The following is a 25,546-nucleotide window of genomic DNA, read 5'->3' as shown; positions in this document are numbered from 1 at the left end:
CGCCGGGGCTGGGATGGCCTCGAATTTCCAACTGCCTGACCCTTTAAAGAGCTACCGGCTGACTCCGCTGCACACCCACGTGTGAGCACCTGAGAGTCTGCAGGATCTCAGAGGAGAGAACCGCGTCCTGCAGGAGGAGCAATCAAGGCCGGCTTTCCGGAGGAGGCGGCCTCTAGGACTGGAAGAGGCGGCGGGATGTGTTTCAACCGGCAATGGGTCCCGAGAGGCCAGGGACTTGTTCACTTCAGTAACTCCAGGGCTTGGCAAAACGCCTGTCACGGGCGGCGCTCGACAATGACTAGCTGAAAGCAACAGCCAAGGGCCTGGTAGAGCGTCCCTGACTGTCCCCGGCGCGGATTTTTACCCGCCCGAGCATGCGCGCCCGGGCCTCGCCCGCTCAGCCTCCGCCCCTCCCACCATCGCGCAGGCGCGGAGCGGGTGACGTCACTGCGCGCCAGAACTTGCGCCGGGAGGCGTCGCGCGGTGACTGCGTCACCATGGAGCCGAGGGCAGGTGAGGGGCCTGGCGGGGCTCCGGGGCGGCTGGGAATGGGGAGGGACAGCCGGGACCGGTGAGGGTCGAGGCGGGGCCACCGGGGCTGGCAGAGAATGGGGCAGAATCACCGGAAGCGGGCGAGGAGGTCAGAAGGGGTCTGTGCTGGGTTCGGGTCGAACCAGCGGCTCTCTCGCCGGGAATCCCGAGAAAGATGTCAGGAAAAATAAAGATAACGGGAAGACGAGGCGGGAGGGACACCTGCCGTGCACGTGTGAGAGCCCGTGGGCCCCTTGAGGTCGGGGAAACTGAGGCTCAGGAGCAGGATCGGAAGCCGGTTTGACCTACACGCGGGGGTCGCTTAACTGCTGTTAAGCGGTTTCAGCATGGGCTGTGGAATTCCTTTGTATGTTATTAAGTGGGAATCTTTTGTTGCAGTAGGTGTCTCCAAACAGGACATTCGTGAACAAATTTGGGGCTACATGGAATCACAAAATTTAGCTGACTTTCCCCGACCTGTTCATCACAGGATACCCAACTTTAAGGTACTGACATATTTCTGGAGTCCAGAAAAGGAAGACAAGATATTCTTAAATGAATAACACTAGTAATAAAATTCTCTTACTGCGTCATGGTGGATGAGAATGTGGTGAGCAGTGAGCAGTGGTGTGAAATCAAAGCCATTTGGCCAGGGTGTCCTTACCATTTAGAGTCGTCATTTACCCTTCACCTGGGGCCTCTTGCATCTCTGTGCAGGGTGGTTTGGTTGTCTCTAGGTGAGGTTGTGTCCAGAATTGGTGGGTTCTTGGTCTCACTGACTTCAAGAATGAAGCCCCGCAGTGAGTGTTACAGTTTTTAAAGGCAGCGTGTCTGGACTTTGTTCCTTCTGATGTTTGGATGTGTTCGGAGTTTTTTCCTTCTGGTGGGTTCGCCGTCTTTGCTGGCTTCGGGATTGAAGCTGCAAACCTTAGCAGAGAGTGTTGCAGCTCATAAAGGTAGTGTGGACCCAAAGAGTGAGCAGCAACAAAACTTATTGCAAAGAGCGAAAAAACAAAGCTTCCACAGAGTGGAAAGGTACCCGAGAAGATTGCCGCTGCTGGCTCCTGCAGCCTGCTTTTAGTCTCTTATCTGGTCCCACCCACATCCTGCTGATTGGTCCATTTTACAGAGAGCCGATTGGTCTGTTTTACAGAGAGCTGATTGGTCTGTTTTCACAGGGTGCTGATTGGTGTGTTTACAATCCCTTAGCTAGACATAAAGATTCTCCAAGTCCCCACCAGCCTCAGGAGCCCAGCTGGCTTCACCCAGCGGATCCTGCACTGGGGCTGCAGGTGGAGTTGCCTGCCAGTCCCGCGCAGTGCACCCGCACTCCTTAGCCGTTGGGCAGTGGATGGGACCGGGCGCCGTGGAGCAGGAGCGTTGCTCGGGGAGGGTCTGGCTGCGCAGTAGCCTGCCGGTGGGGGTGGGGAGACTCAGGCATGGTGGGCTGCAGGTCCCGGGGAGGCAGCTAAGGCCCGGCGAGAAATCGAGCACAGTAGTTGGTGGCCCCGGTGCTAAGCTCCTCACTGCCCGGGGCCAGCCGCTCCGAGTGCGGGGCTCGCCACGCCCACACGGAACTCGCGCTGGCCCACAAGCGCTACGCGCAGCCGCAGTTCCCGCCCGCGCCTCTCCCTCCACACCGCTCAGCAAGCTGAGGGAGCCGGCCTGGGCCAGCCTAGAAAGGGCCTCCCACAGTGCAGCTGCGGGCTGAAGGGCTCCTCAAGCACGGCCAGAGTAGGCGCCCAGGCCGAGGAGGCGCCGAGAGTGAGCGAGGGCTGCCAGCATGCTGTCACCTCTCAAGGTGGTGCTAGTTGCTGTTTTCTGTTTGATACAAAGTAAAATATTTATCCTGGCCGGAAGCATGTTATTGTCGTGATGGCTTTTCACAAAATTGACCCTGCTAAGAGCGTTAGGGAATGAAGGGGTACTGAACTGGAAGTTCAGGCTCTAGTGCCTTTGAAAAGAAATGAATGCCTTGCCAGCCTAAGGATGCTGGGCCTCAGTTTCCCAGCTGATCAAAATGTAAGACAATCAAAGATGGCTGTTCCTAACAGTGTTGACGGAAAAAAAAAAAGGTTCCTCGGAAGAGGCAATGAAGCAGTTCGTCATCTTTGACATGCCTATTTTCCAAGAGCAAAAGAAAGCGCTTTTCAAAAATGCTCTCTCTGCCCTGAAGGACTTAGCTGTTGGCTTGCTTCACCCCATTTTGTCAGGACTGCCTCTCCCCAAGCCTGGCTTCTCCACAACAAGCTCCACCTTCCCTGGTCCTCAGCTGAGGTGGTTCCAAGACTGTCCTGTCCCTTTGAAAAACTGATCTTTTGATGGTTTTTTGATGTTACTGTGTTTTGTTTTAATTATTCTGACCCCAGAGAGAGAAATGTATCTTGACAGAGGTAAAGATGAAGGATGTAGAGAATCATGTAGAAATCTTTAAAAAACGAATCAAACAGGAGAGAGGTGGGGGTTTCCAGGTCGTGCTACTGCTTGATTTTGGTGGTGGTTACACAGCAGCCTTCATTTTGTGAAAAATCATCAAATTTTGCCCTCGGGATTTGTATTCTTTTTGGAATGCATGTTTTATTTCAGTTAAAACTCAAGTGGGATTAGGCTACTTTTCTCAAATCCCTTTCCTTACTTAGACTGCTTCCTTAGATGTTTCTTTGGGTGACTGTTAGTGCCTGTCTGGGTGAGATTCTGGGCCGAGCTACTTGGGCTGCAGTTGGCCTGAGAGCGTGCTGTCCTTTCAGTAACGTGCGATTGCATTGGAAACAGGGCGCTTCTCATGCTGCCGAGCAACTCCCACGCTTGCAGGCGTTCAAAACGGCCAGGACCATTAAAGTAAATCCTGATGCCCCCCAGAAAAGTGCTCGCTTCTTCGTCCTTGAAGTAAGTGCAACTCTGTCTATTTGCCTAACTAGGGGTCTTATCTGGCTTGCCAAAACATCAAAGACCTAGACGTTTTTGCCAGAACGCAGGAAGTTAAAGTGGACCCTGATAAACCACTGGAAGGCGTTCGGCTGCTGGTGCTGCAGGTAATTCCACTTCCCTGAGCCGAGCCGAGACCTGGCCGCCAAGGGGGACACCTTTTCCAGGTAGCTGGTCAGTGCACACGTCTGTCTTGCATTTAGAAAGTAGGTGCTTCCGATTCCCTCCAGTACAGAAAGTGCCCTTGCTGGTGATTTTTCCAAGAATAGTTCAGAAGCCCTTCAGCTGTTTAGCAATTCAGTCAATCAGGAGTCCCGAATGCTTCTAAATTCAGAGATAAAGGATGTTCAAAACAATGGCTTCCAGGCCCGGTTGGCACAGGAGAGGGAACCCAGGCAGAACCTGTGGTGTTCCAGAATTGAGGAGCTGGAGCTGAAATAGATGACACCACTTTGCCATTTGAAATGAGCATGCTAACAAGCTTGCTGAACACAGAATCATTTGCTTCTGGATGACAGACGGTCACTTGTCATGTTCTGATACTACAGAGACCATGGTTAAGAACTGGAAAGGTTTCTTCTCAACACTGCTGAACTTTTTAAATTCAGGCATGCTCTTATAATTTTTATTTTTTCACTTCCTAACCAAACAAACACAAAAACTATGGCGTTGAAGCATTCTCAGTTTTGATGTGCTTCATCAGAGGAGGAAGATTACAAGGAAGATTTAGTTCTTTTTGCCACAGTTGTGGTATTATAAGTTCTTTTTGCCACAGTTGTGGTATTATGACTCTTTGAAACGTGATAAATCACGAGTAAGAAGTCTGAAGTACCCTCAAAAGGTATCGGTTAGAGCACTTGTTCCTCAACTGAAAACATACAGGCCCCTTTTCAAGGAAAAACAGAAAACTCCCCCAGGGTTGATTTAAATTAGTTTATTATAAACTAATTCAATATGATAAACTTAAAACTTGGTATAAATTTTAATGCAGATAGCTTTTATGTAACTATGAAACCAAAATAAGCATATAAGTTAAATACAAACAAAACTATAAAATCAGTAACATTCGAATGACCCCATTAATTTAACGTAATGGTTGATATGGTTTTGCTGGAGCAAATCGCAGCTGATAACATGAGTATAGTACTGGCCATCTCAGGGCAGAATCGTTGTCATTCTGCCTTAACGCTGCCACGCGTTGTGTGCTGACTCCATTCTCCCACCCAAGTTGCCAAGTCAGACTCCTGAGAAGCCATGGTGAGAGGGGCACTTTCCACACCGCGTGGCAGAAAAGGTGAATGGCAGAGTGTATTCTTGCCGGAGCTGAGAGGAGGGTCCAGGCTCGTGTGGGAGATCATTTTGTCTGCTGATGGTGGTTCAGCCCCAAGAGAGACTTCCATGTAGGCTCTTCCAGAAGCATAGCTTCCTGTCAGCCTTATTTTCCCAGTTAATGAATCATTTTAATAAGCTAGAAGTAGTAATAGCAGCAGTAGCAAGGAAGGACAGCAGTCGGCAGTCACTGCATTCGAGGCGCAGTTCTATCTAAATGTTTTCCCTGTATTATGTGGTTTGGTTCTCCACTACTATGGGAGCCATCTCTGCTCCTCTATGACACTTGAAACCAGAGACAGAGAGGCTCCACCTCAGGTTACCGCACATCAGTCTCAGTACAGCCAGGATTCTGACTCAGCCACCTGACTCCAGAGCCAGTCCTTGCAAATGTGAAGTTCAGGGTGTTCTCAGCTTTTAGCCCCTCAGAGCAAAAATCAGAAACCTTGACCGTGTGGTCAGCCTTAGCCAAGACGGCCTGGAAGAGGGGTGCAGCCCTGAGCAAATCCCTGTTGCTTCATGCCATCGTTTATTCAGGCTGAAGAAACAACTGCATAAGTAACTGAGCTATCTCCCAGGCTGCGTGCTGGGCATAGGATGTAGTGGTGAAAGACAACACACACGTGGTCCCTGAGTTCTGGTGCTTACAGGGTCCTCAGTGGTTTTTGGAAACTTTAAGGGACTTAAGGATCAGCTGGGATGCAGGTAAAAATCCAAGTTCCTGAGCCCCAGCTGCATGTGGGCAGGCAATGGTGACATGCACAGCCTCAGGCCACACCTACAAGCCCAGCAGCCAGTGTCTGACCGGACAGTCCGCAGTGCCGGGGGCATGCACAACCTCAAGCCACAGCTACAGGCACAGCGGCCAGTGTCTGACCGGACAGTCCGCAGTGCCGGGGGCATGCACAGCTTCCCAGGCCCAACCCCAGACCTGTGAGTCTCTAAAGTGGCATCAGATTCTGTTCAATCAGTACTCCGAGGGTGCTCCAAGTACACAGGCTTAAGCCCCACTGGCTTAGGTGCCACTTGCCAGCTCTGGCCACATGGTGGTATCACTCAAGGAGGTTTGAAGACTGTTGGCCATGCCAGGTTCCAGTCTCTGGAGTGATGTCTAGACCTCGGTAATTCTTAAAGCTTGCTGGTGATTCTTATGCACACTAAAGGCTGAGATCCACTGAGCCAGAGGGTGAGCAGCTTCTAGAAAAGAGAGAGTGATCCCCATATGTGGGGCACAGGACTCCAACACTGCCAGTGAGGGAGCCACACTCCACCACTCCCAGAAAAGCAGCAGGCTGCAGTCACAGCTGCCTGTGTTGAAGTACTTCACTCTTGTAGTTGACAAGCCTTTGTTGAAATAGGCCGAACAGATGGCATGGGTCTTTTATTGGTCTTGGGTTGTCATCTCCTGCTCAAAAACTAAAATATGCTATTATTTACATGAAAGAGTTCACAGATCTTATGATTGCCTTGTGGCTTACCCTTGCATAATCTACAGAGACATCTCAGCCAGTGGTTTTCAAACTTTCATGTGCATCAGAGTCACTGGAAGGCTCATCGAAGCTCCCCACCCCCAGAGGGGCTGATTCGTTTCTAACAGGTGCCAGGAGCGCTGATGCGCTGGCCCAGGGCCCTCACTTTGAGAAGCCCTGTTCTAGAGGTTCTCACAATAGGCATTTGAGAACTGAGTAGAAGTCAAGGGCTATTGGCACGTGCCAGTGTATTGATTATCATGATTACTGATCTCTTTGACTGTGATTTGCTGAACAGTCAAACTAGATAGAAATGTTTGAGTAACTAAGGTAGCTATGCCGTGCCAGTTTCTAGTGACGACATTATTGTAACTGTGTCGCACTTGGTGAGAGCAGAGGGGGCACAGGAAAGTTGAGGTTGGGAGTTTGTCAGAACCGACCTTAGTTTGGATTTCTGTTGTCAATTTTTACCTGTAACGATTTTGAATGGCAAGTGAAGTCAAATTAGCAAGTTTAGTAAACCCTCTGGCTCTTCAGGGTAAGGAAGTGCCGAGTGGTGATTCTAAGAAAAATCGACCCCACACATTATTTAATTAGGTTTTCAAATAAGTAATTTCCTTGGCACACACCAAAAAAAAAACATGCGGATAATAGTAATTTGCCTCTTCTCCTGAAATGGTAAAAATACATATAAGAAAGTCCTATGGAATAATTTGATTTTGTAATTTATTGATTGTCTTTTCTTTAAAAGAGCAAAAAAACATTGTTGGTTCCAACACCACGACTGAGAACGGGATTGTTTAATAAGATCACACCACCCCCTGGGGCAACTAAAGACATCTTGAGAAAATGTGCCACCTCTCAGGTAAGTACTAGAAGCAATGTCCCCACCTAGGAAAGAACTGTACCCTGTGAAGGCTTCTGACGAGTTAGCATAAGATAGCAGCACACAGTTGGCATTCATTTTTAACAGAGCCAAAAGAACAGAGATATTAAAAGTATTCAAGAATTCTGTCCTTAATGGAGCCACGTAGGAAAACTGAGTAAACAGATTCTATTTCTGTAACTCAGTTTCTATTTTGCACGAAATTGGCAAATTATAAATTCCTTATTGTAAGAAAAGGGAAGACGAGTGATCTGGTTCTCTGGCACTGCCCAGTGTTAACCTGCGATGTTCAGTATTGTGGAGTTTTTTCTTATTCCCGGCCTGTTCATCAGGTGCCACCAGAGTGACTGGGGAGACGGGATAGAATTTCCAAAACATGCTCCATTGGAAATTGCCTCACCAGTTCTAAGTGAGTAATTGCTGACAATTATATATTTAAGATTTTCTTGAATGCCTCACAATTTAGTAAAACCAAGTGTATAAATATGACTTTAGGGTGCATTATAATAAAATTGGTCATGTATTTTACAGTTAAGTCGAATTTGGTGACTTTTTTAAGAATCTTAAGGTAAACTCCAAGTCATTTAATTTTTAATCTACTGAGAAGAAAAAATAAGACAATTCAAGATACCCTTTTTTATGGGATTTGCCAGTTAAGCCTAATGTATAAAACTGGAATGTTTTATTGTTTACTTATTAGCACCCTGCTTATTCCAAAAATAGAATTTGATATGGTTTATAAAAATACATACAATAAAGTAAAAAATATATATAGAAAGAGAGAAAGGAGCAAAGGAAAAAGAAAGGTAGAAAAATGAGACAAAACCATGGTGATGGTCAGCATTCACAATTGCAAACCGTCTGTTCCTTTGCAGTTGGTCAGTGCCTGCCCCCGTGGCCCCTGTGAGATGATGAGAACACAGGGTTTCCTGCAGTGGAGGGTTTCCTGGACTAAGCCCCCTTCTGTGACTGTCGGGAGACCCCCAAGGCACCCGTATGCACTGATCCATACGGAACTTGTCATAGCACTGCAGGCAGATCCCCCTGCCACATCAAATGATCAGTTACTGCCGGATACGGGACTGAAAATGGCTTTTTCCTGAGTCTTACATAAACTGTGTTATGAGAACCGTGAACATATTCAGCTTCCCTATTCTTTATATGCATGCCTGCATTAGTATAAAGCAGTACACTTTTGGGACATTTTGGTTGAAGGGATAATTTTTTAGAAGCGAGTATATTGTACATAAAGATAGTGGCCTTCAGGATTTTATATTGAATAAATATGTCATACAGTGTTTACTGACCATGTCTTATGTGCTAAATGCATACGTTTTGTTATTTAATTCCAACACTGGTCTGACGAGGCAGAGGGTGGTGTTCCTGTCTTACAGGTGAAGAAACTGAGGCTCAGAGAGCTCCAGCCTGCTGGGGTCCTGTGGCTCAGAGGCTCTGAACCCAGTTTCCTGGGACTCTGCCCCTGTGTTTTCACCACTGTGCTCTTCTGCATTATGGGGAAAAACGATTTGTTAAATGTTATGAAGTTGGCAGCCTATGAATTTGTGCTGTGAGTTCCTCTTGGCCGCCTTTCTGGGAAAGAGACTGGGGAAACTGTGCCCTAAAGCGGTTTCTGGAATGCAGCTTCTCCTGAAACGCCACATCTCCAGTGTTGCATGTGCCTGCATCTGTTTTGTCCAAGAGGTTGATTCAAACCCTGAGTGCACTTTGATCATGAATTATAAAATGAGGAAGCAGCTGGAGTTGAAGTTTTCCAATCCGTATCTCTGTGTGCAGGGTGTGAGGAACTACAGTGTCCCCATAGGCTTGGACTCCAGAGTCCTTGTGGATTTAGTTGTGGTGGGATCCGTCGCCGTTTCTGAAAAAGGTAAGACTAGCAGATGGGAACTCTTGAGTGTGACAGCTCTGCCTGAAGGTGGCTGCGTGCCAGGCTGTTTGTCTTTCAAAAGTCGCCAGTGATGTATGCTTTCTGGATGCGCTTACCTGGTCTCCGAAGCCGCTGCATTTTTCAGAGGTGAAGAATTGGCTCAGCCCACCCACTTCTGGCCCCAGCCCAACATGTGTACAGCATTTTCACTTTTCTTAGCAGGAAAAACAAAGTGAGATAACTCTGTGTTCAGGTGGTGAAAGGTTTTCTCTCTGTTCTTGAGTGAGCTGGAACTTAATTTCTTTTCAGTATGTCAGTAAATAGTTGGTTTTGGAGGGACTCCAGCAAATGGAAAAACAGTAGTTTCCAAGCTTTGTTTTTATTATGAAGCAGCAGACTCCTGAACAACATGGTGTGTCCGAGACTTCTTCTGAGGCCTGGTGCTTTGCCACGCTGCATGTGAGGCAGGCTGCTCTCGGTCCACAAGGCCAGGGGGCCCTTGCTAAGAGGGCATGGTCACCACACCACCTCTTGCTGTCTCCAGCTTCAGGGTGCCCTCTTTTCCCAGCCACCACTGGAGGTGATGTGGGGACATTGTTCTTTATTCTTTGCTTTCAGTGCATTCCCAGTTTCTGGTGCTTCGTCTGTGTCATCGGGGCTGGGGACTCAGGAGCGCACTATTCTGGTATACCTGCTACACCTGCTGTGTGCCAGGCAGGCACTGGGTGGTCTCTACCTTAGTGCATGGTGTGTGGGTGGGCCAGACACGAGAGCTGGACCAGGACAGGACGTGACGTGCTCAGTGCTGGACACAAGTCAGGACCGACGGGAGGGGGAAGGGGAGTCTGAGGAGGGACGTGCCAGCCTGGAGGGGGCATCTCCTCAGTAGCGGCTTCAGGGCTGGCTCCTGCATGCCGGCCACTGTCCAGGCAGAGGGGACTGAAGGGTCCTCAGGCAGCAGGCCCTTTACTAGGTTGCGGCCCCTTCTCAGCAGCCTTGAGGCCAGATGATGGGACTTGGGCTCTTGGTGGTGGGAAATCAGCAAAGGTCCCCTCTTGGAAAATATCATCGGGTTCAGGGATGTATAAAGAAGAAAGTAACACTTCGTAAGTTTCATCGTTTAGCTTAACCCCCTGTGTAAAGTAGTAAAGTAACCATGTGTCTGCTTAGAAAATTGAACAGCACAGAAAGCTGCACCGTAAGTCTTCCCTGTTCCTTCCCAGCTGCCCCATTAGGAGTTCCTGGTGTAGACGTTGTACATAGTAGCATGCGTGTGAGACACAGATATCTTTTTTTTTTAAGTTCCGGGATACATGTGTAGGATGTGCAGGTTTGTTACATAGGTAAACGTGTGCCATGGTGATTTGCTGCACCTACCAACCCATCACCTAAGTATTAAGCCCAGCATGCATTAGCTATTTTTCCTGATGTTCTCCCTCCCACTGCCCCTGCCCTGACAGGCCCCAGTATGTGTTGTTCTCCTCCCTGTGTCCATATGTTCTCATTGTTCAGCTCCCAATTATGAGTGAGAACATGCAGTGGTAGGTTTTCTGTTCCTGCGTTAGTTTGCTGAGGATAATGTTTTCCAGCTCCATCCATGTCCCTGCAAAGGACATGCTCTCATTCCTTTTTATGGCTGCATAGTATTCCACAGTGTATATGTACCACATTTTCTTTATCCAGCCTATCATTGATGAGCATTTGGGTTGATTCCATGTCATTGTTATTGTGAATAGTGCTACAGTGAACATACATGTGCACGTGTCTTTATAGTAGAATGATTTATAATCCTTTGGGTATATACCCAGTAATGGGATTGCTAGGTCAAATGGTACTTCTGGTTCTAGGTCCTCTAGAAATCAGCACGCTGTCTTCCATAATGGTTGAATTAATTTACCTTCCCACCAACAGTGTAAAAGTGTTCCTATCTCTCCACAGCCTTGCCAGCATCTGTGGCCATTTTGACTGGCGTGAGGTGGTGTCTCATTGTGGTTTTGATTTGCATTCCTCTAATGATCAGTGATGTTGAGCTTTTTTCCATATTTGTTGGCTGTATAAGTGTCTTCTTTCGAGGAGTGTCTGTTCATGCCCTTTGCCCACTTTTTATTGGGGTTGTTTGGGTTTTTTTCTTGTAAATTTGTTTCAGTTTCTTACAGACTCTGGATATTAGACCTTTGTCAGACAGATAGTTTGCAAAATTGTCTCCCATTTTGTAGGTTCTCTGTTCACTCTCATGATAGTTTCTTTGCCGAGACACAGATATGTTATAGCAGTGGTCCCCAACTTTTTGGCACCAGGGACCGGTTTCATGGAAGACAGTTTTTCCATGGACCAGGGAGGGGATGGTTTCAGGATAATTTAAGCACATTACATTTATTGTGTACTTTAGTTCTGTTATTCCTACATCGTAATAAATCACAGAGTAATTATACGACTTACAATAAGGAATCAGTGGGAGCCCTCAGCTTGTTTTCCTACAACTAGACGGTCCCATCTCAGGGTGATGAGAGACAGTGACAGATCAGCAGGCATTAGATTCTCATCAGGAGCACGCGACCTAGATCCCTGCCATGCACCGTTTATAAGAGGGTTTGCACGCCTATGAGAATCTAATGCCACAGCTGATAGGACAGGAGGCAGAGCTCAGACAGTAATGAGAGTGATGGGTAGCGGCTATAAATACAGATGAAGCTTCACTCGCTCATTGCCCACCTCGTGCTGTGTGGCCCGGTTCCTCACAGGCCATGGACTGGTACTGGTCTGTGGCCCAGGAGTTGGGAACCCCTGTCTTATAGTTTTTAGGTATAGATGTATAGATATCCCTTTTCTACATTCACAGAAGGGACGGTGGCACACATAGAGCTCCGTGCCTTGCTGGAGACTGTGTCTTAGAGCCCCTTCCTGTCAGCACTGCAGGCTGGCCTCCTGGGCCCGTGTTGAGGAACTGCACGGTGTTCTCACGTGACTGCACCTCAGTAACTGAAGCCCACCCCCGCCGATGGATACATACGTTATGAGTTATTTCCAGATTTGGCTTTGGTCTTTTTTCTTACAGACCATGTTGGAGTGAAGCATGTTCTGTGGGATAGTCTAGGTGCACCTTTGAGGCTATCCATGGGGGCCAATGCCTCGGGGGGGAGTTGCTGAACTGAAGGGTGGATTGTCAGCCTTGATGTTGCCACCAGAAGGGCCGCTCACTTTCGGCCCTCAACAGTGGTGCCTGGCCTCTTTTCCCGCTTCCTTGTTCCTAGCTGGAATGAGCCAGCTTTGACTTTGAGCAGTCCGCTAGTGAGCAGTGAGTAGCATCTCCTTTGCCTTTGATTTGCACCTAATTAGGAGGCAGTCAAGCATTTTTCATGTTTGCTGCTTATCTGCCTGTCATCTTCTGTGAACTGTTCATATCCTTTGCTATTTTTCTGTTGAATTTTCTTTCTCTTGTTTCTTCGCATGCACAGTTGAAGGTTTTGAATTGTCAAAGTAGCTTGATCAGATGTGAGTCTTAGACACGGCAGCAGTGATGCGGGTGCTCTGCGGGTGATGCTGGTGGTGGCACACGCTGGCCTCAGTTTCTGAAGTGCCTCAGGCTTCTCATAAGAGGAATTGTAGCTTCTCCATGGGGGCCAGAAGGCATTTGATGTATCCTGTCTTCCTGCATTTTTGTCTCTGAATAGCTGATTTGGCTAGAGAGGCTGTTAAACCTCGATTTCATCTTAGCTACTCTTTTAGGCTCAGATAATCCTTTTGTTGTGCCACTAATTACAAATTTGCAAAACGCTTTAGTACTGCTTAAACCGTCCCTCAGGACCTGGTATCTAGTGGTGAGTATTCAGTGCTTTTGAAGAAACAAGGCCATGCCCTCACACACTCCTGACTTCAGAGCAGCGATTTTCCCTCCGAGGTAAGTTGATTAAACATGTTTTGCTTTCAGTAGGAATTTGCTTTTAGTCTTTTTGAGAACTGCTCTTTTCATTCTTTTTAAGTATGAGTCTTGCTAACATAAAGCTGACGTGAGTGTGATCTGTTTCCCTTTGTGACATGCTTGAACGGTCCAGTGTTCACGTCATTGTAGTTTCACCACCTGACATTGGCCGTGTTGTTATTCCTGTTGAATGCCCAAAAGTCCATCGTCAGTGTGGGCTGCTTGTGGGCATTTGGTGGGCATTTCTGTGAAAATTTCTATAGATTAGCTCGGGATATTGGGTTCAAGTTTCTTCTTCCACTGGACCTGATGGAAAATCCACCTCTCAGCGATGCCCCGGACCGCACAGCAATACTGATTCTCTGTTGTCTCTTAGGCTGGAGAATCGGGAAGGGAGAAGGCTACGCCGATCTGGAATATGCCATGATGGTATCCATGGGCGCCGTCAGCAAGGAGACGCCGGTGGTCACCATTGTCCACGACTGCCAGGTGCTCCTTATGAATGGGCTGAGCAGAGCCACTGCCATTCTCTTCTGAGGGAGCAGGGGGTGGGGAAGGAGACTCATCTGCTTCTGAACCGTGCTGTGTCGCGAGTGGTGTGGATCAGCCAGGGCTGGACTTGCTAGTGGTACAGCGGCTAAGCCTTAGCCCCAGAGTGGATTTGGGGGTGCTTCTTTAGCCAGCCTCACATTCCCACCGAGCGGGGCAGTGTGCACGACTGCAGTGGCATTCCCACCAGCCCCTTTATCCCACCTCTCTTCCCCCAGGTCGTGGACATCCCTGAAGAGCTTGTTGAGGAGCATGACATCACCGTGGACTACATCCTCACCCCAACCAGAGTCATCGCCACAGGCTGCAAGCGCCCAAAGCCAATGGGAATCACCTGGTTCAAGGTGGGTCACGGCAGTGGCCAGCTCTGGCCTGTAGCTTAGCGGCTCCTCCTCTTTTAAGTGTTTTCTGTCTGGCATGGGAGCTGTTGGCAATCCCAGCATGGCTGTATGTTAGAATCACCCAAGGAGCTTTTGAGCAATTTGGCTCCTGAATGACCATGTCCAGGCCCAGGCCTAAGAATCTGCGTATGGATCTCTGGGATTCTAAAAAGCAGCTAGGTTTAAAATCTGCCTCTGTAGATGGCAGAAATGGCCACATGGGCTGGGAGGGCGAATGCCTTGAAGCTTTACTTGCCCACTGTTTTTCATTTTTAAGAGTTGTTTTCTGCCATCCCAGGTGCAGCAAGCTCTGCCTGGTGTTATCTCACTGGTCTTCCCTTTTTAAATCCAGATTTTTTTTTTTTTTTTTTTTTTACTGACGATCTGGATCTTCAAGCAGATCTAGCCTGAGTAGGAGGCAGTACCAAGCCTTTGTACATTTTATGCATTTGTGGTTTTTATCTCCAGCTTAGGTAATGGCACAGGTTGCAAATTAGTTTGCAGTAGGAGTTTGACCCTGCAAGTCAGCCTGTAGGTTATGATGCTGTCTCTGCTGGCAAACAGCCAGAATTACTGAGAAGACATTTGTGCTTCGTGTGGACAAAACTATTGGTCAAATAAGCATACGTGTCCACGTCTCCCATTCTTTAATCCCAAATCATTCAGCGTTTGAATCCCTCCTTTGGGCATGGAAAATCAACAACATCACCTCTAAGGATGAACACAGAATACCTGCTGCTTTTGCCACAGCCCAGCGGGGACTTTCCCTGCAGGCGTCCTGGGCAGGCACTGCTGGGGACTCCCAGGTGTGCACTCCCCGGTTGGCCGCTGATGAACGCAGAGGGAACAGCCTTTGTAACCCAGAGTGTATGGGCGGCCCTCTCAGCGCACCAGGAGCACTGGGGAAAAAGGTGGTCACTGCTCTTCCAGGAAATGAAAATATCCCTTGATGTCTTTCTTAAGAGTCTTTCACCTGGGAACTCTGGTCCACAGCTTCCTTGTAAGTGGAAGCCAATGCACGAGACAGAGCGTGAGGCTGGCGGCTCCTCAGAGCCGAGAACAGGGATGGTGGGAAGGTTGCACAAGGGCATTAGCCACAGCGAAGCTGCTGGCAGTCCCTCTAGGCCTGCGCGTCATAGAAGGGGCCCATTGCAGCCGTATTAGGGGGAGCCTGGACAGCCTCTTCTGGCAGAGAGCTAGGAACAGCCTGGTTACATTCTGAAGATTTTAACTAGAAAAGTAGCAACGAATGAAGTCATCGGACACGTTAGGTGAATATATCCTCTTACAGAAAAGCAAACCAAACTCAGCCAGGGTTCCTGAGGGTCAGCACTGTGGGGGAGGGAGGGCATCGGGGGCTTCGCTGTTTGTCGAGACCCTCTTCCAGGAAAATGGTCACTGTTTATGAGGCCTCAGCAAGAATCTCAGATTTTTCAAAGGCCATCTCTCATTTTGGGTCCTGTGTTCTCAGTTTCACCACCTGGTAATCCCTTTGCATGGTCAGAGGAAATCAGTCACTTTCTACAGCTCCCAATGTTTCTGTTTTAGTCTCGCTGGCCATGCAGCCAAAGTGAGTTTCATCAACATTTGTTGGGAGAAAAAAAAAATCTCTAAATTGCATTAAAGAGTTTGAATGTGGAAGGCGGACAGTTCAGTGCTAGGTTATAATATTGTTTCAAATTGACTTTTTGGCAAATATTTGGTATACCTTTCCATGATATTATAGTGATAATAATTTATCACTATAGGTTTTAGAATCCAAGAATTTACCTCTTGGCTATCTTACTGGAATATCTGGGATGCACTATAGATCTCTTGATGAAGGATGTGAAGGAAGTACAAACTGCCTTTTCTTCACCCATTTTCAATACACAAAGATAGTTCAGCATCTGATTCCCTGGCCTTTGTTCCACCTTTCCAGTAGTTGACATCCTGTCCTGTGTTACAGACCAGTCTAATACACGCTCTGTTTCAGTGCAGTTACTGTAAACAGCGCATCTCCTTGATTCACCATCAACATCCGGTGGGCTCTTCTCAGCTTGTGCCTCATGATTTTAAAGAAAGGAGACCAGGTGGCCAGTGAGTGTATTGCTGAGTTTAGCAGTCAAGAGTTTCCCACTTCATAGCTCTATCTGTAACTTCCAACACACTCTCCAAGCCCTCTCGTTTGTCTTAGAAATAAAGGCAGTGCATGTAGAATGCCCAGGACAATGCTTGGGAGCATGGCTGCAGTCATCATCATTGTCACAAATGCGAGGTAGGTTGTTAATAAAGTTGAGAAATCTTCCTGGATGCCATGCATGTTTCTTCTTTCTCTGTGCTGCTGGCAGAATCCTTAGGATGGTCCTTCTGGGTAGCTCACTGAGCCAAGATGGGGTCCTGCACGTGTCTCCCTATGGCCACGGGTTGTACCTCTCAGTGGAGGACAAGGAGAGAAAGGCACTGACCCCGGCTCTCCAGCCCTTTGGCTGCTCCATACCGCCTGTGACCAGGCAGGTGCTTTGCAGAGACCCCCCACAAGTAGCCGTTGTTCTTCCTCCTCCATATCGTCTTCAGCAAAGGAAGCCTGGTAGGGTTGGGTAAGGGGCTTAAAATGCATTCCAGCACTCTGCACCCTCATCAGAAACTTTCTAGCAGGAAGAGAGAGAGGTACAGAGACATTCCCCAGAAGGCTCTGCTTTTGCTCCTCCTTTCTAGAAGGCACATTGTCTGCTCTGTCCTCGTACGCTCTTCTGTCTCTGGGGGCGATCACCTCACCCACAGACCCGTGAAACTCAGGGTGACTTGGCCACATCCAAACCACAAGATGCATAGCCGCTGCTGCCCCATCTCCCAGTCACCGTACCCTGAAAACCCAGGACTCCCTGAACCCCTAGCTACACCAAGGATCTCTGCCAGGCTGGAGATGGTACCAGAGACCTGGGCCTGAAACTGGAACGTGGTCCTGAACCTCTGGGCAGTTCGTCCAGCTCCGGTCATCTTCTGATCCTTGGAGACAGTCATGCGATGTCCCTCCTTGTGACAGCCGTGTGTCAGGTAGTCTGTAGTGGGCTGAGAGCCATTTGGCTACCTCAGCTCTGTGCAGTAGCAAAGCGAAAATGGCTGAAGCCCTGGACCCGCTAGTGTCGAGCAGCCCTGGCCACTGACCAGTGCCTGCCCTTGTCGGGAGTGAAACGCAGAGTCCCAGCCAGCTCCCAGGGCTGAGTGGTGTCCTATGAGTCACTGACAACAGAAGAACGGAACTTCCTGTTGAGACCCGTGGTCACCTGCTGGACCCGAGTGAGCACCTGGACAGCAGCAGCAGGTGAAGCCTCTGTGGGGAGACCCGGGTCTGCCACTGCCGCCGCCGCCCTGGAAGCTCTGTTCTGCCCAAGCTGCACCTGGACAGTGGAGACCCGCCACACCATTGTAGTGTTTCCCTAGAGCTGGCCTGAGCTGGGGAGCAGGAAAGATATATGTTAAGAATACCTTGGAGACAGAGAGGAATGGTAGGACATGGCTACAGACTCCAGAACCTCAACTGTGCCGAAGGCAAGGCCAGCCTGAGTGGGAGACTGAGGGCTCAGGAGAAGCCACTCGGGCACCCACAAGCCTGTGGTCCCCATCACCAGACCCCCAAACCAGAGGGCCTTTTGGCCTTTGCCCTGTGGAAGGACTGTCAGTCACACACATCTTCTCACCCGTCCTGTGCTCCTCACCATCAGCACATGGCTCCTGATTACCACGGGGGTGGCGAGGACACCATAGACCAAGGCCCGTGCATCTGACTTTCCTGGGTCAACTCATTTGCTCCTTAATGAAGGAAACTGGATTCTTCCAGAGCCACGCTCCTGCTTATACTCAAGGAAACAATTCTGTAGCTTTCAAAGCATGGCCCGTTCTTCCCCACACAGCCTGCTGGGGAGTGTGGTCCTCAGATGGCCACAGTATGCTGCAAGATCGACAGATACCTCAAGAAAAAGGATTTGAGAACAGGGCTCCTCTGTGAGCAGCAGTCCTGGGACAGCAAAGCCCAATTTCAGATCCCGCATAAAACATAATTGTTCTCTGCAAATAATGCAGCTAACTGTGAACCAACCCCTACCCACAACTGGGCCAGTATGTTTAGAGGGCTGAGAGAGGCTTTCATTGAAAAAGAATTACTGTATTTGACTTGATAATTTACCTTCTAGGAATCAGTCCTAGAGAAATATGTAGAAATTCAGATAAGGATTTATCTGAATCTCTATAGAAGACATGCAGTGCCTTAAAATGGGGGTGGGGGGAGTCCATTTAAGTGCATACAGCTTTTTAAAGAATATTTAGTGCCAGGAGAAAGTGCATGTGGTATAAAGTAGAAAAGGCACGATATGATATTATACATGCTTGATATGGAATTTCATATTCTGCTCATGTTAAAGGGCAGAGAGAAAAGACGGCGAGGAAATACAGCAGAATATTAACAGTAGTTGTCTCTGGGAGATAGGATTTCAAACATTTCTACTTTCTTCCCGAATTTCCCACAACAAGCATATACTAATTTTATAATCAACAATATTTAGGAAAAAAATAGTAAATTTGTTCAACATTTTCCAAGGTAGACATTGCGCCCGGGTGCATTTGAACCCAGTCACACAGCAGCAAGGTAGCTATCTCTGTTCCCAGGGTACCCAGTTAGTAGAAATGAGAATTCAGAAATGAAAATAGTTAAATATGCGCCAGTTCTTAAAACTCACGCACAGACGTGTGTAGGGTGACACCGGAGCAGCCAACACGGAAAGCTCAAGCATGTCTGCGTGAGGGGAACCACGCGGCTGCTCTTCTCCAAGGGCTGAAACCCCAAGTGCGGAAGTGAGACAGGAGCTGCTGGTCCCATGCAGGACTCTGTGCGGAGCAGCGGGTGGGAGGCAGCCACTCCCGCGGGCCTCACAATGAGGGCCAGGCAGGAGCCAAGGCGTGCAGATGGAAGCTGGCATTTCGCAGCGTCAGTTTTAAGGTGATCATGTATACCAGGAAACAGAAATGTTTTTTACTAACTAGTTCTTAGTGACTTCCAGACCCCTCCCAAGTTGAGCCATCCCTTCCTGATGTTGGGGTACAGTTGAACGCAGCGCTGCCTGTGGTCAGGCCCCCTGTTGGGAGATCCAGGCCTTGCCCCTGCTGTCCGTCAGCACTCCCAGTCGAAGCGTGATTGTAAAGGGGTGGCCCTATTGAGCCTTTTTCTACCAACTGACACCTTTGATCAACTATGAACAAAAGGGTTTTCCATGAGCCATGTTGAAGAGATTCTGCCCTTAGAGAGCCAGCAGAGGCTTCGAGGCCTGCCTGGCGTTTATGTTTACGGAAGGCAGCACATTCCCTTGGCCTTCCCTGTGCTCTCCTCTGAGCATACCTACTCCATATGGTTATTTCACTGTGGCTATTTGGAAGTGTCTTAAAGCATTTTCATCAGTGAACAATCAAATTTAGTCTCAGGCAAGAGAACTCATTATTTATGGAGGTTGAACTTAGTATTAGAAATAATTCTGATGTCTGCTCATCTTCACCAGCACGGCTCACGCCTATAATCCCAGCAGTTTGGGAGACCATGGCAAGAGGATCACTTGAGCCCAGGAGTTCAAGACCAGCCTGAGAAACATAGCAAGATCCCGTCTTTACTGAAAATACAGAACTTAGCTGGGTGTGGTGGTGAGTGCCCACATGTAGTGCCAGCTACTTGGGAGGCTAAGCCAGAAGGATTGCTTGGAGCTGGCTATTCAAGGCTGCAGTGAGCTATGAGTTGTGCCACTGTACTCTAGCCTGGGTGACACAGTGAGACCCTGTCTCTTAAAAAAAAAATGAGGAGGATTCAAAGATCATCCTCCCAGTTTCCTTATCTTCAGGTCGGGTAATGCAAGAGTCAGAAAGAAAAGCAGTTTATCCAAAATGGTAAGAGCAGCATGTAGCTGCCTTAAGATTGGAGCCCAAGTGTCTGCTTTGTTGAGCAGTTTCTGACTCTCAATCGGAAATCTTGAAAGTCAGATTTCGGATTCGTATTTGACTTAGCATGTCTAGGGGACAGATTTTTAAACTTAAAGTTTATTCTATTTTTTTTTAGAATAGAATTAGTTATAAAAAGGCAAAAATGTTTTCTCATGTTTGATTAACAAGCATAATTTTTCACTTCACATGCCAGATTGACAGAATGTAACAACTATTCCTCATTGCCAGCCAGGAAACAGTAGCACTGCCATGCACTCATCCCAACCATGACGTCCAGACACCCTGCTGGCTGGCACACAGGAGGCTTTCTTGTCAGCTGTGGCAGGGATCGGCGTGGTCATCCAGCTGCTGGCAGAGTGGCAAAGCCGCCCCACAGCCAGGAAGATGTTTCCATTAGAGCTTGAGGAGGAGGGAGATGATGTGAAGCCTTGTCATCCTTTACCCACAAACACTGCTCATGAAAAGAGCGATTTTCCTTCAGTGGAACATACTTCCACATTTCCATTCTAACGGCCCCCCTGCGGATGCCAGTGTGTCAGTGCCCTGGCCGCCAGTTAGCTCATAATGTGTGGTTAAGATGTTTTCATTATTCTTCAGCCGATTGTATATTTGCTGGCTCAGAATAAAGGTGCTCCCTGTGATGTGAATGGAAGGATATATTTGTCTTTCCCACGGCATGTTTCAAAACAGATTTCTGCTGCAAAACCCCAAGTGTGAAGCCTCGCCTGAGAATGCTTGCTTCTGCCATAGGGAACCTTGAGGTTCTACTGGACACAGATGGGAGGGGAAGTAACTCAGGAGGCAGGAGACTGGGCTGGGGCAGCTCCCGATGGACCCCATCAGAAGAGCAGTGCTTACCTGGAGGGTGCATCCTGCCCCCAAACCCCTACCCCTTACTGCACCCCTTACCTTGCCCCCACCCCACCCCATGGGATGCTCTCACCTCAAGGCTTCTGGTGTTGTATTCAGAGCCAAGTAACTTTCAGTTCTTCCAGATAAATGCATAGCCACACTTTTTCTGTCATTGCAATTGCATTTTTAAATTGTATCATCTGTTTCAATACTAAATCTGGTAATTTAAAAGATCCTTCAAAATCAAATGATGACCAGTTTATATCTGTTTTTACATGTTTCAAAAAAAAAAAACAAAAGCCTGAACTTTCTGAGAAGGTGGACTAGAGGTGTAGAAAGAGGTTGGGGTGGTTGGGCTTAGGTCGTTTTCATTCTTCCCCTCCCATCTGTGTCCAGTAGCACCTCAAGCTTCCCTATGGCAGAAGCAAGCATTCTCAGGCGAGGCTTCACACTTGGGGTTTTGCAGCAGAAATCTGTTTTGAAATATGCCACGGGAAAGACAAATATATCCTTCCGTGCACATCACAGGGAGCTCCTTTATTCTGAGCCAGCAAATATACAATCGGCTGAAGATTCCTTGGGCCTCAGAGCTGGTATGATACTGCTCTGTGAGTTTAGTCTCCTCACAGTGAATCAGTTGAGAAGGATGGCCGAGGGCCCAGTGGAAGAGAAACGCCTTGTGATTAGAAAAGAGCGCATCGTGGATATGTTCATGGCATAGACATGAGTTGTTTTCCTTTGTATCTGAACAATGGGAAATGTTGGCGCAAGTCTTTCTTTGCAGAGTCTTTCTATGACAGCCAAGAGTCTGTTTGCCATTCAAGACCAAAATGAGGCCATGTGCCTGCTACCTGCCAAGGCTTCTGACGTGGCAGTGCCAGGGAGCAGAGTGGCATCCCGCCACAGAGGACTCTGACCAAAGCAAAAGCTTCGCCAGGATGGGAGGTTACTTTCCACCCAGCACTGGGAGACAGAGCCAGGTATTAGATGAGAGAAGACTGAGAGCCTCTAGGTTTGCAGGAATGCACTTGGCTGTTCTTAGGTGTTTGTGTATCTTTAACTGTTACTCTAATTTATTGATGCTTAACTTGGGGCCTGTGTACTTCTTGTAGTTTGGAGGCCCATGAATAGTCTTTATCGACCCTGGGAAATTGTACAGAAAATTGCGGGTGAGTCATTCTTGGGAGGGAACCCCAGCTCCTCACAAAGGTTCCTCTCTCACCCTGCCAAGGATAAGGACCATTGCTCTAAATGACATATTATTCTGAATGTCATGAGAGCATTGATACTAGTTGAACTATTTCGTCTTGTAGAACAATTTACAGTTGTCTAGCTCATGTGCTGCCCTGTACTGCGACATATTCACTTCTGTTGGAGGCCTGCAGGTGACCATGGCTTGCCTCTTGATGACCATACTCATGTGAAAGCTTGGTGCCCAAAAGAAAAATAAAAAGCATCTCTAAAGAATGAGAATTGTCAAAAAGGACTACACAGTGTCTGTCTGTTTCTTTTCTGCACAGGGCACGGTGGTCCAGGCGTCACCTGACTTGTCCTGACCCATAGGCAGCCCCCAGTGCAAACTGCCCCACAGGACAGAGCCATCAGGCCTTCACCATTTAGGCTGCATCAAGCCAGTTCCAGTCTGTTCCAAGGGGCCCGCTGCCGTAGCCGAATGATTAGAAAAATCCAGATAAAGCCAAAGATGTCCTTTGTCTGCAAGTCGCATACAATTGAGACTTAAGTTTCGCATAGCGTTACTGATTTCATAGTTTGATGACCCGTCGCTAGGAAGTGTTTTCAAAGCTGTGTTTCAGACTTGCCTTGCTTCTGCATTTTTGGCTGTGCATTGAAGGGGGTGACCCCTGAGAGACATTCCTTCAGTGGAGAGGAGACCCCTGTGGTCTTATTAAAGTCCTCATCCCACCGTAAGGCACAGGTAGGGGGCAGATGCGGAGGCAGCTCCCCATTATTCTGGGCGGGGGGGTCATTAGGGGAGCTGCCTTTTGTGACCCTGTAATCCCAGTAGTAGCAACCTTAGGTGCCTCTTCTGGGTAGGAGGCCTGAGCGGAGAGCCCCAGCTTTACTTTCCTGCTTCTGGGCCTGGAGGAAAATGGAGGCCCAACCCTGCAGCCTCCACAGCTCGTGGCAAACGCTCCAGAGCCCCCGTGAGTGCTGACTTCCCTTAAGCCAGGGGCGAGGGGCAGAGCTACAGACTGGTGACATCGTCTGTGTGAGACAGTGGGAGTCCCATGTCCCTGGGGCTCAGACCACTTGGCATCCAGTCCACATGTGCAGCACAGCCGGTAGTCAGAGGTGTGGATGCGTGTGTGGCAGGTGCCCCTGTGATTCTGTCCCTGAGAAGAGCTGCAACTGCTTTGCTTTTCAGATCAGCCTGGAGATGATGGAGAAAATCCCCATATTGAGGAGCCTCCGCGCCCGAGAGCAGCAGGCTGGGAAGGATGTCACCCTCCAGGGTGAGCACCAGCACCTTCCGGAACCAGGCCGCCAGCAGACAGTGCCCCTGAGTGTTGGCAGGAGGCCCCCGGACACACCCGGACCAGAAAGCAATTCCATGGAGGCAGCCCCTGGCTCCCCACCAGGGGAGGGTGCCCCGCTTGCAGCCGATGTTTACGTTGGGAACCTCCCCCGGGACGCCCGTGTGAGTGACCTGAAGAGAGCCCTGCGGGAACTCGGCTCCGTGCCCCTGCGGCTCACCTGGCAGGGCCCGCGGCGCAGAGCCTTCCTCCATTACCCGGACTCTGCCGCAGCCCAGCAGGCCGTCTCCTGCTTGCAGGGCCTGCGCCTGGGCACCGACACCCTGAGGGTGGCGCTGGCCAGGCAGCAGAGGGACAAGTGACCTCGTGGACAGCCATGGAGCTCACTGCAGATTTGCCATCCCTGTCCCCTGCCACTCCGGTTCCGGTGGCACTCGAGAGGCCTGCGTGGCAAGATGTGTCGGAGCCACCGCCTGAGCTGCTCGGGTCTCAATTCTCAGAAGTCACCGCTCAGTGAACGCCCAGGCCCTCCTGTGAGTGGGGAAGCCCCCCTGCGGTTCATCTCACAGCACGCAGAGACTGCAGCCTCCCAGTCGTGCAGGCTCAGGCCTTGAGCCAGTTTCTGTTTCTGTGGAGGGACAGAGCAGAGGGGCCGGGGACTGAGTGAGTGGCTAAGCAGGGGAGGGTGGTGTGAAGGTGATCTCGAGTTTGCCAGGGGTGGGCTGAACAGGAGAAGATGAACAAAGGATCCGGCTCTCAAGAGGCCCTGGCAGGGACTGGATGCCGGGTACAGAAGCGCGCCCTTGGGCTTCAGGCTCCTGAGCTGGCAGCACGGCAGGGAGAGCTCCATCCATGTCGCAGGAGCCCAGGGAGCTCAGCCCCTGGGTAAAAAGTGCTCACTGCAGCTCAGATCAGTCCTCAGGTCACATTTCGGGGAGCCAGCCTCCCCTCTTCCCCTCCCCAGCCCCGCTCCTCCGTCTGTGGACACACACTCCGGGCCCTCAGCCAGCTGGCTGCATGAGGAGCAGCTTTGTGCTGTGGGAGAGACCGGCTCTGGGAGAATGGGTTTCACCCCAGCCTACGTCACATTTGCCCAGTGCCTTATGTTTTCTGGGTTTTTTTCCTCCAGTTCTGTTTCTAAAAACCAGCCGGAGTTTGGCTGAACTGTCCTTTCTCAACAGAAGTGCTTTTGCAATTGATCCCGGGCAACAAGTCAAAATAAGCTTTTAAGTGGAGATTTTGTTTTTTTCAAATGTATATGCTTTGGAAATTTTGATTTTTTAGCCAGAGGGTTTTACCAAGTGTTGTTTGAAGCACATTGTGATGCCTTGAGAGGGCGGCCCGTGCACGCGCTTTCAAGAAAATGTTCTCGGGACACTCGGTCTTCTCTTTGAAAGGACATTTTCTCATTGGTTTTGCCGTGAAAATCCTGTGGAGACTTCGCAAAGAAAACGCAGCCTTACATTTGCTCATTAAGGACAGATTTCCTTCCCAAGTCGCCATGAATAAAATGAGAGAGTAGAAACGTCTGGAAGCGCCACACCTGGCGCTGGGCCCTCGGCCCTCTGTGTCCTTGGCCTTGCCCCCGCCCGCACGGCTGGTCACGTTTGTCATTGGGCATTCAGCTCAGCGTCAGAGGCTGACTCGGTCCCCACTTCAGAGTAGTCACCTGGTTACACTGAACTCCTCACCTTTTCTCTCTTTTTTTAAAGAATACTTCTTTTTCTGAAAGATTCTTATTTTTTTTTTTGTTTACCTTTTTCCTGTGGATTTGCTGCCATTAGAATAGCAACTCCAGGAGAAGAGCAAGTGAGTCAGCCCCCCTTCTCCACTCCCTGCCCCACCGGCAGTGGGCACAGCCCTGCAGACAGGAGCAAGGACTTCGGGGAATAGACTCACTGGAGCCGGGAGAGGGAGAAGCTGGATTCTGACCCCACCACTGGCACTCCTGTGTCCAGCCATGCCTGACGCCCACCCCACCCTCAGATGGCGGGATTAAACCGGGCAGTACAGGCACTCAGGGAAGCCAGACTGCTGGGATTTCCTGTCACTTTAGCCAGAATAATCCAGGTATATGGATATACAGATAATCTGAAAGAGTTTCTCATTTTTATATTTGTGGAACATCGTGTAAGAAATACTGAAGAGCAAGTGCCTGAAATAAAATCCCCACATGTATCAGCCTGCACACCTTTCACTGCCCTGTCCTTCCCAGGGAGGCCTGTGGGGACAGTTCCCAAGGAGCGTGGTGAGCAGGCGGCAGTGAGGCAGGTGCTCAACAACCCAACTTCTTGTTCCCACGGCTCTTGAGTACCTGTCAGCATCGGGATTGTGTCACTCACACGTGATAAGGGGAGAATGGAAG

General features: G+C 49.2%; 1 protein-coding gene across 7 annotated transcripts; it reads left to right on the top strand.

Annotated features, from left to right (window-relative positions):
- The first annotated feature begins 424 nt into the window (after positions 1 to 424).
- Positions 425 to 25,369, top strand: MTHFSD (methenyltetrahydrofolate synthetase domain containing). 7 transcript variants are annotated; one of them, XM_055364454.2, is made up of 8 exons: positions 425 to 513; positions 934 to 1,037; positions 3,450 to 3,563; positions 7,006 to 7,119; positions 8,935 to 9,025; positions 13,321 to 13,433; positions 13,712 to 13,837; positions 23,073 to 25,369. In XM_055364454.2, the coding sequence occupies exons 1-8, from the start codon at positions 498 to 500 to the stop codon at positions 23,541 to 23,543; spliced, it is 1,149 nt and encodes a 382-aa protein (XP_055220429.2). In that variant the 5' UTR covers positions 425 to 497; the 3' UTR covers positions 23,544 to 25,369. The 7 variants fall into 7 exon arrangements, with proteins under 7 accessions (XP_055220429.2, XP_055220430.2, XP_018868273.3 ...); XM_055364455.2 differs by lacking the exon at positions 3,450 to 3,563 and adding an exon at positions 3,304 to 3,417 and having other exon boundaries at positions 447 to 513; XM_019012728.4 differs by having other exon boundaries at positions 447 to 513; positions 931 to 1,037.
- The last annotated feature ends 177 nt before the right edge of the window (positions 25,370 to 25,546 follow it).

This window comes from Gorilla gorilla, chromosome 18 (genome assembly GCF_029281585.2).
Source record: "Gorilla gorilla gorilla isolate KB3781 chromosome 18, NHGRI_mGorGor1-v2.1_pri, whole genome shotgun sequence".
NCBI lineage: Eukaryota > Metazoa > Chordata > Mammalia > Primates > Hominidae > Gorilla > Gorilla gorilla.
This window is presented reverse-complemented; position numbering and strand designations above follow the sequence as displayed.

What these genes read in the sequence shown, in the direction of transcription:
- MTHFSD (XM_019012728.4), top strand. An exon ending in GAAAATGTGCCACCTCTCAG is followed by an intron (nt 7,120 to 8,934) that starts GTAAGTACTAGA and finishes CTCTGTGTGCAG; the next exon opens with GGTGTGAGGAACTACAGTGT. An exon ending in CCATTGTCCACGACTGCCAG is followed by an intron (nt 13,434 to 13,711) that starts GTGCTCCTTATG and finishes CTCTTCCCCCAG; the next exon opens with GTCGTGGACATCCCTGAAGA.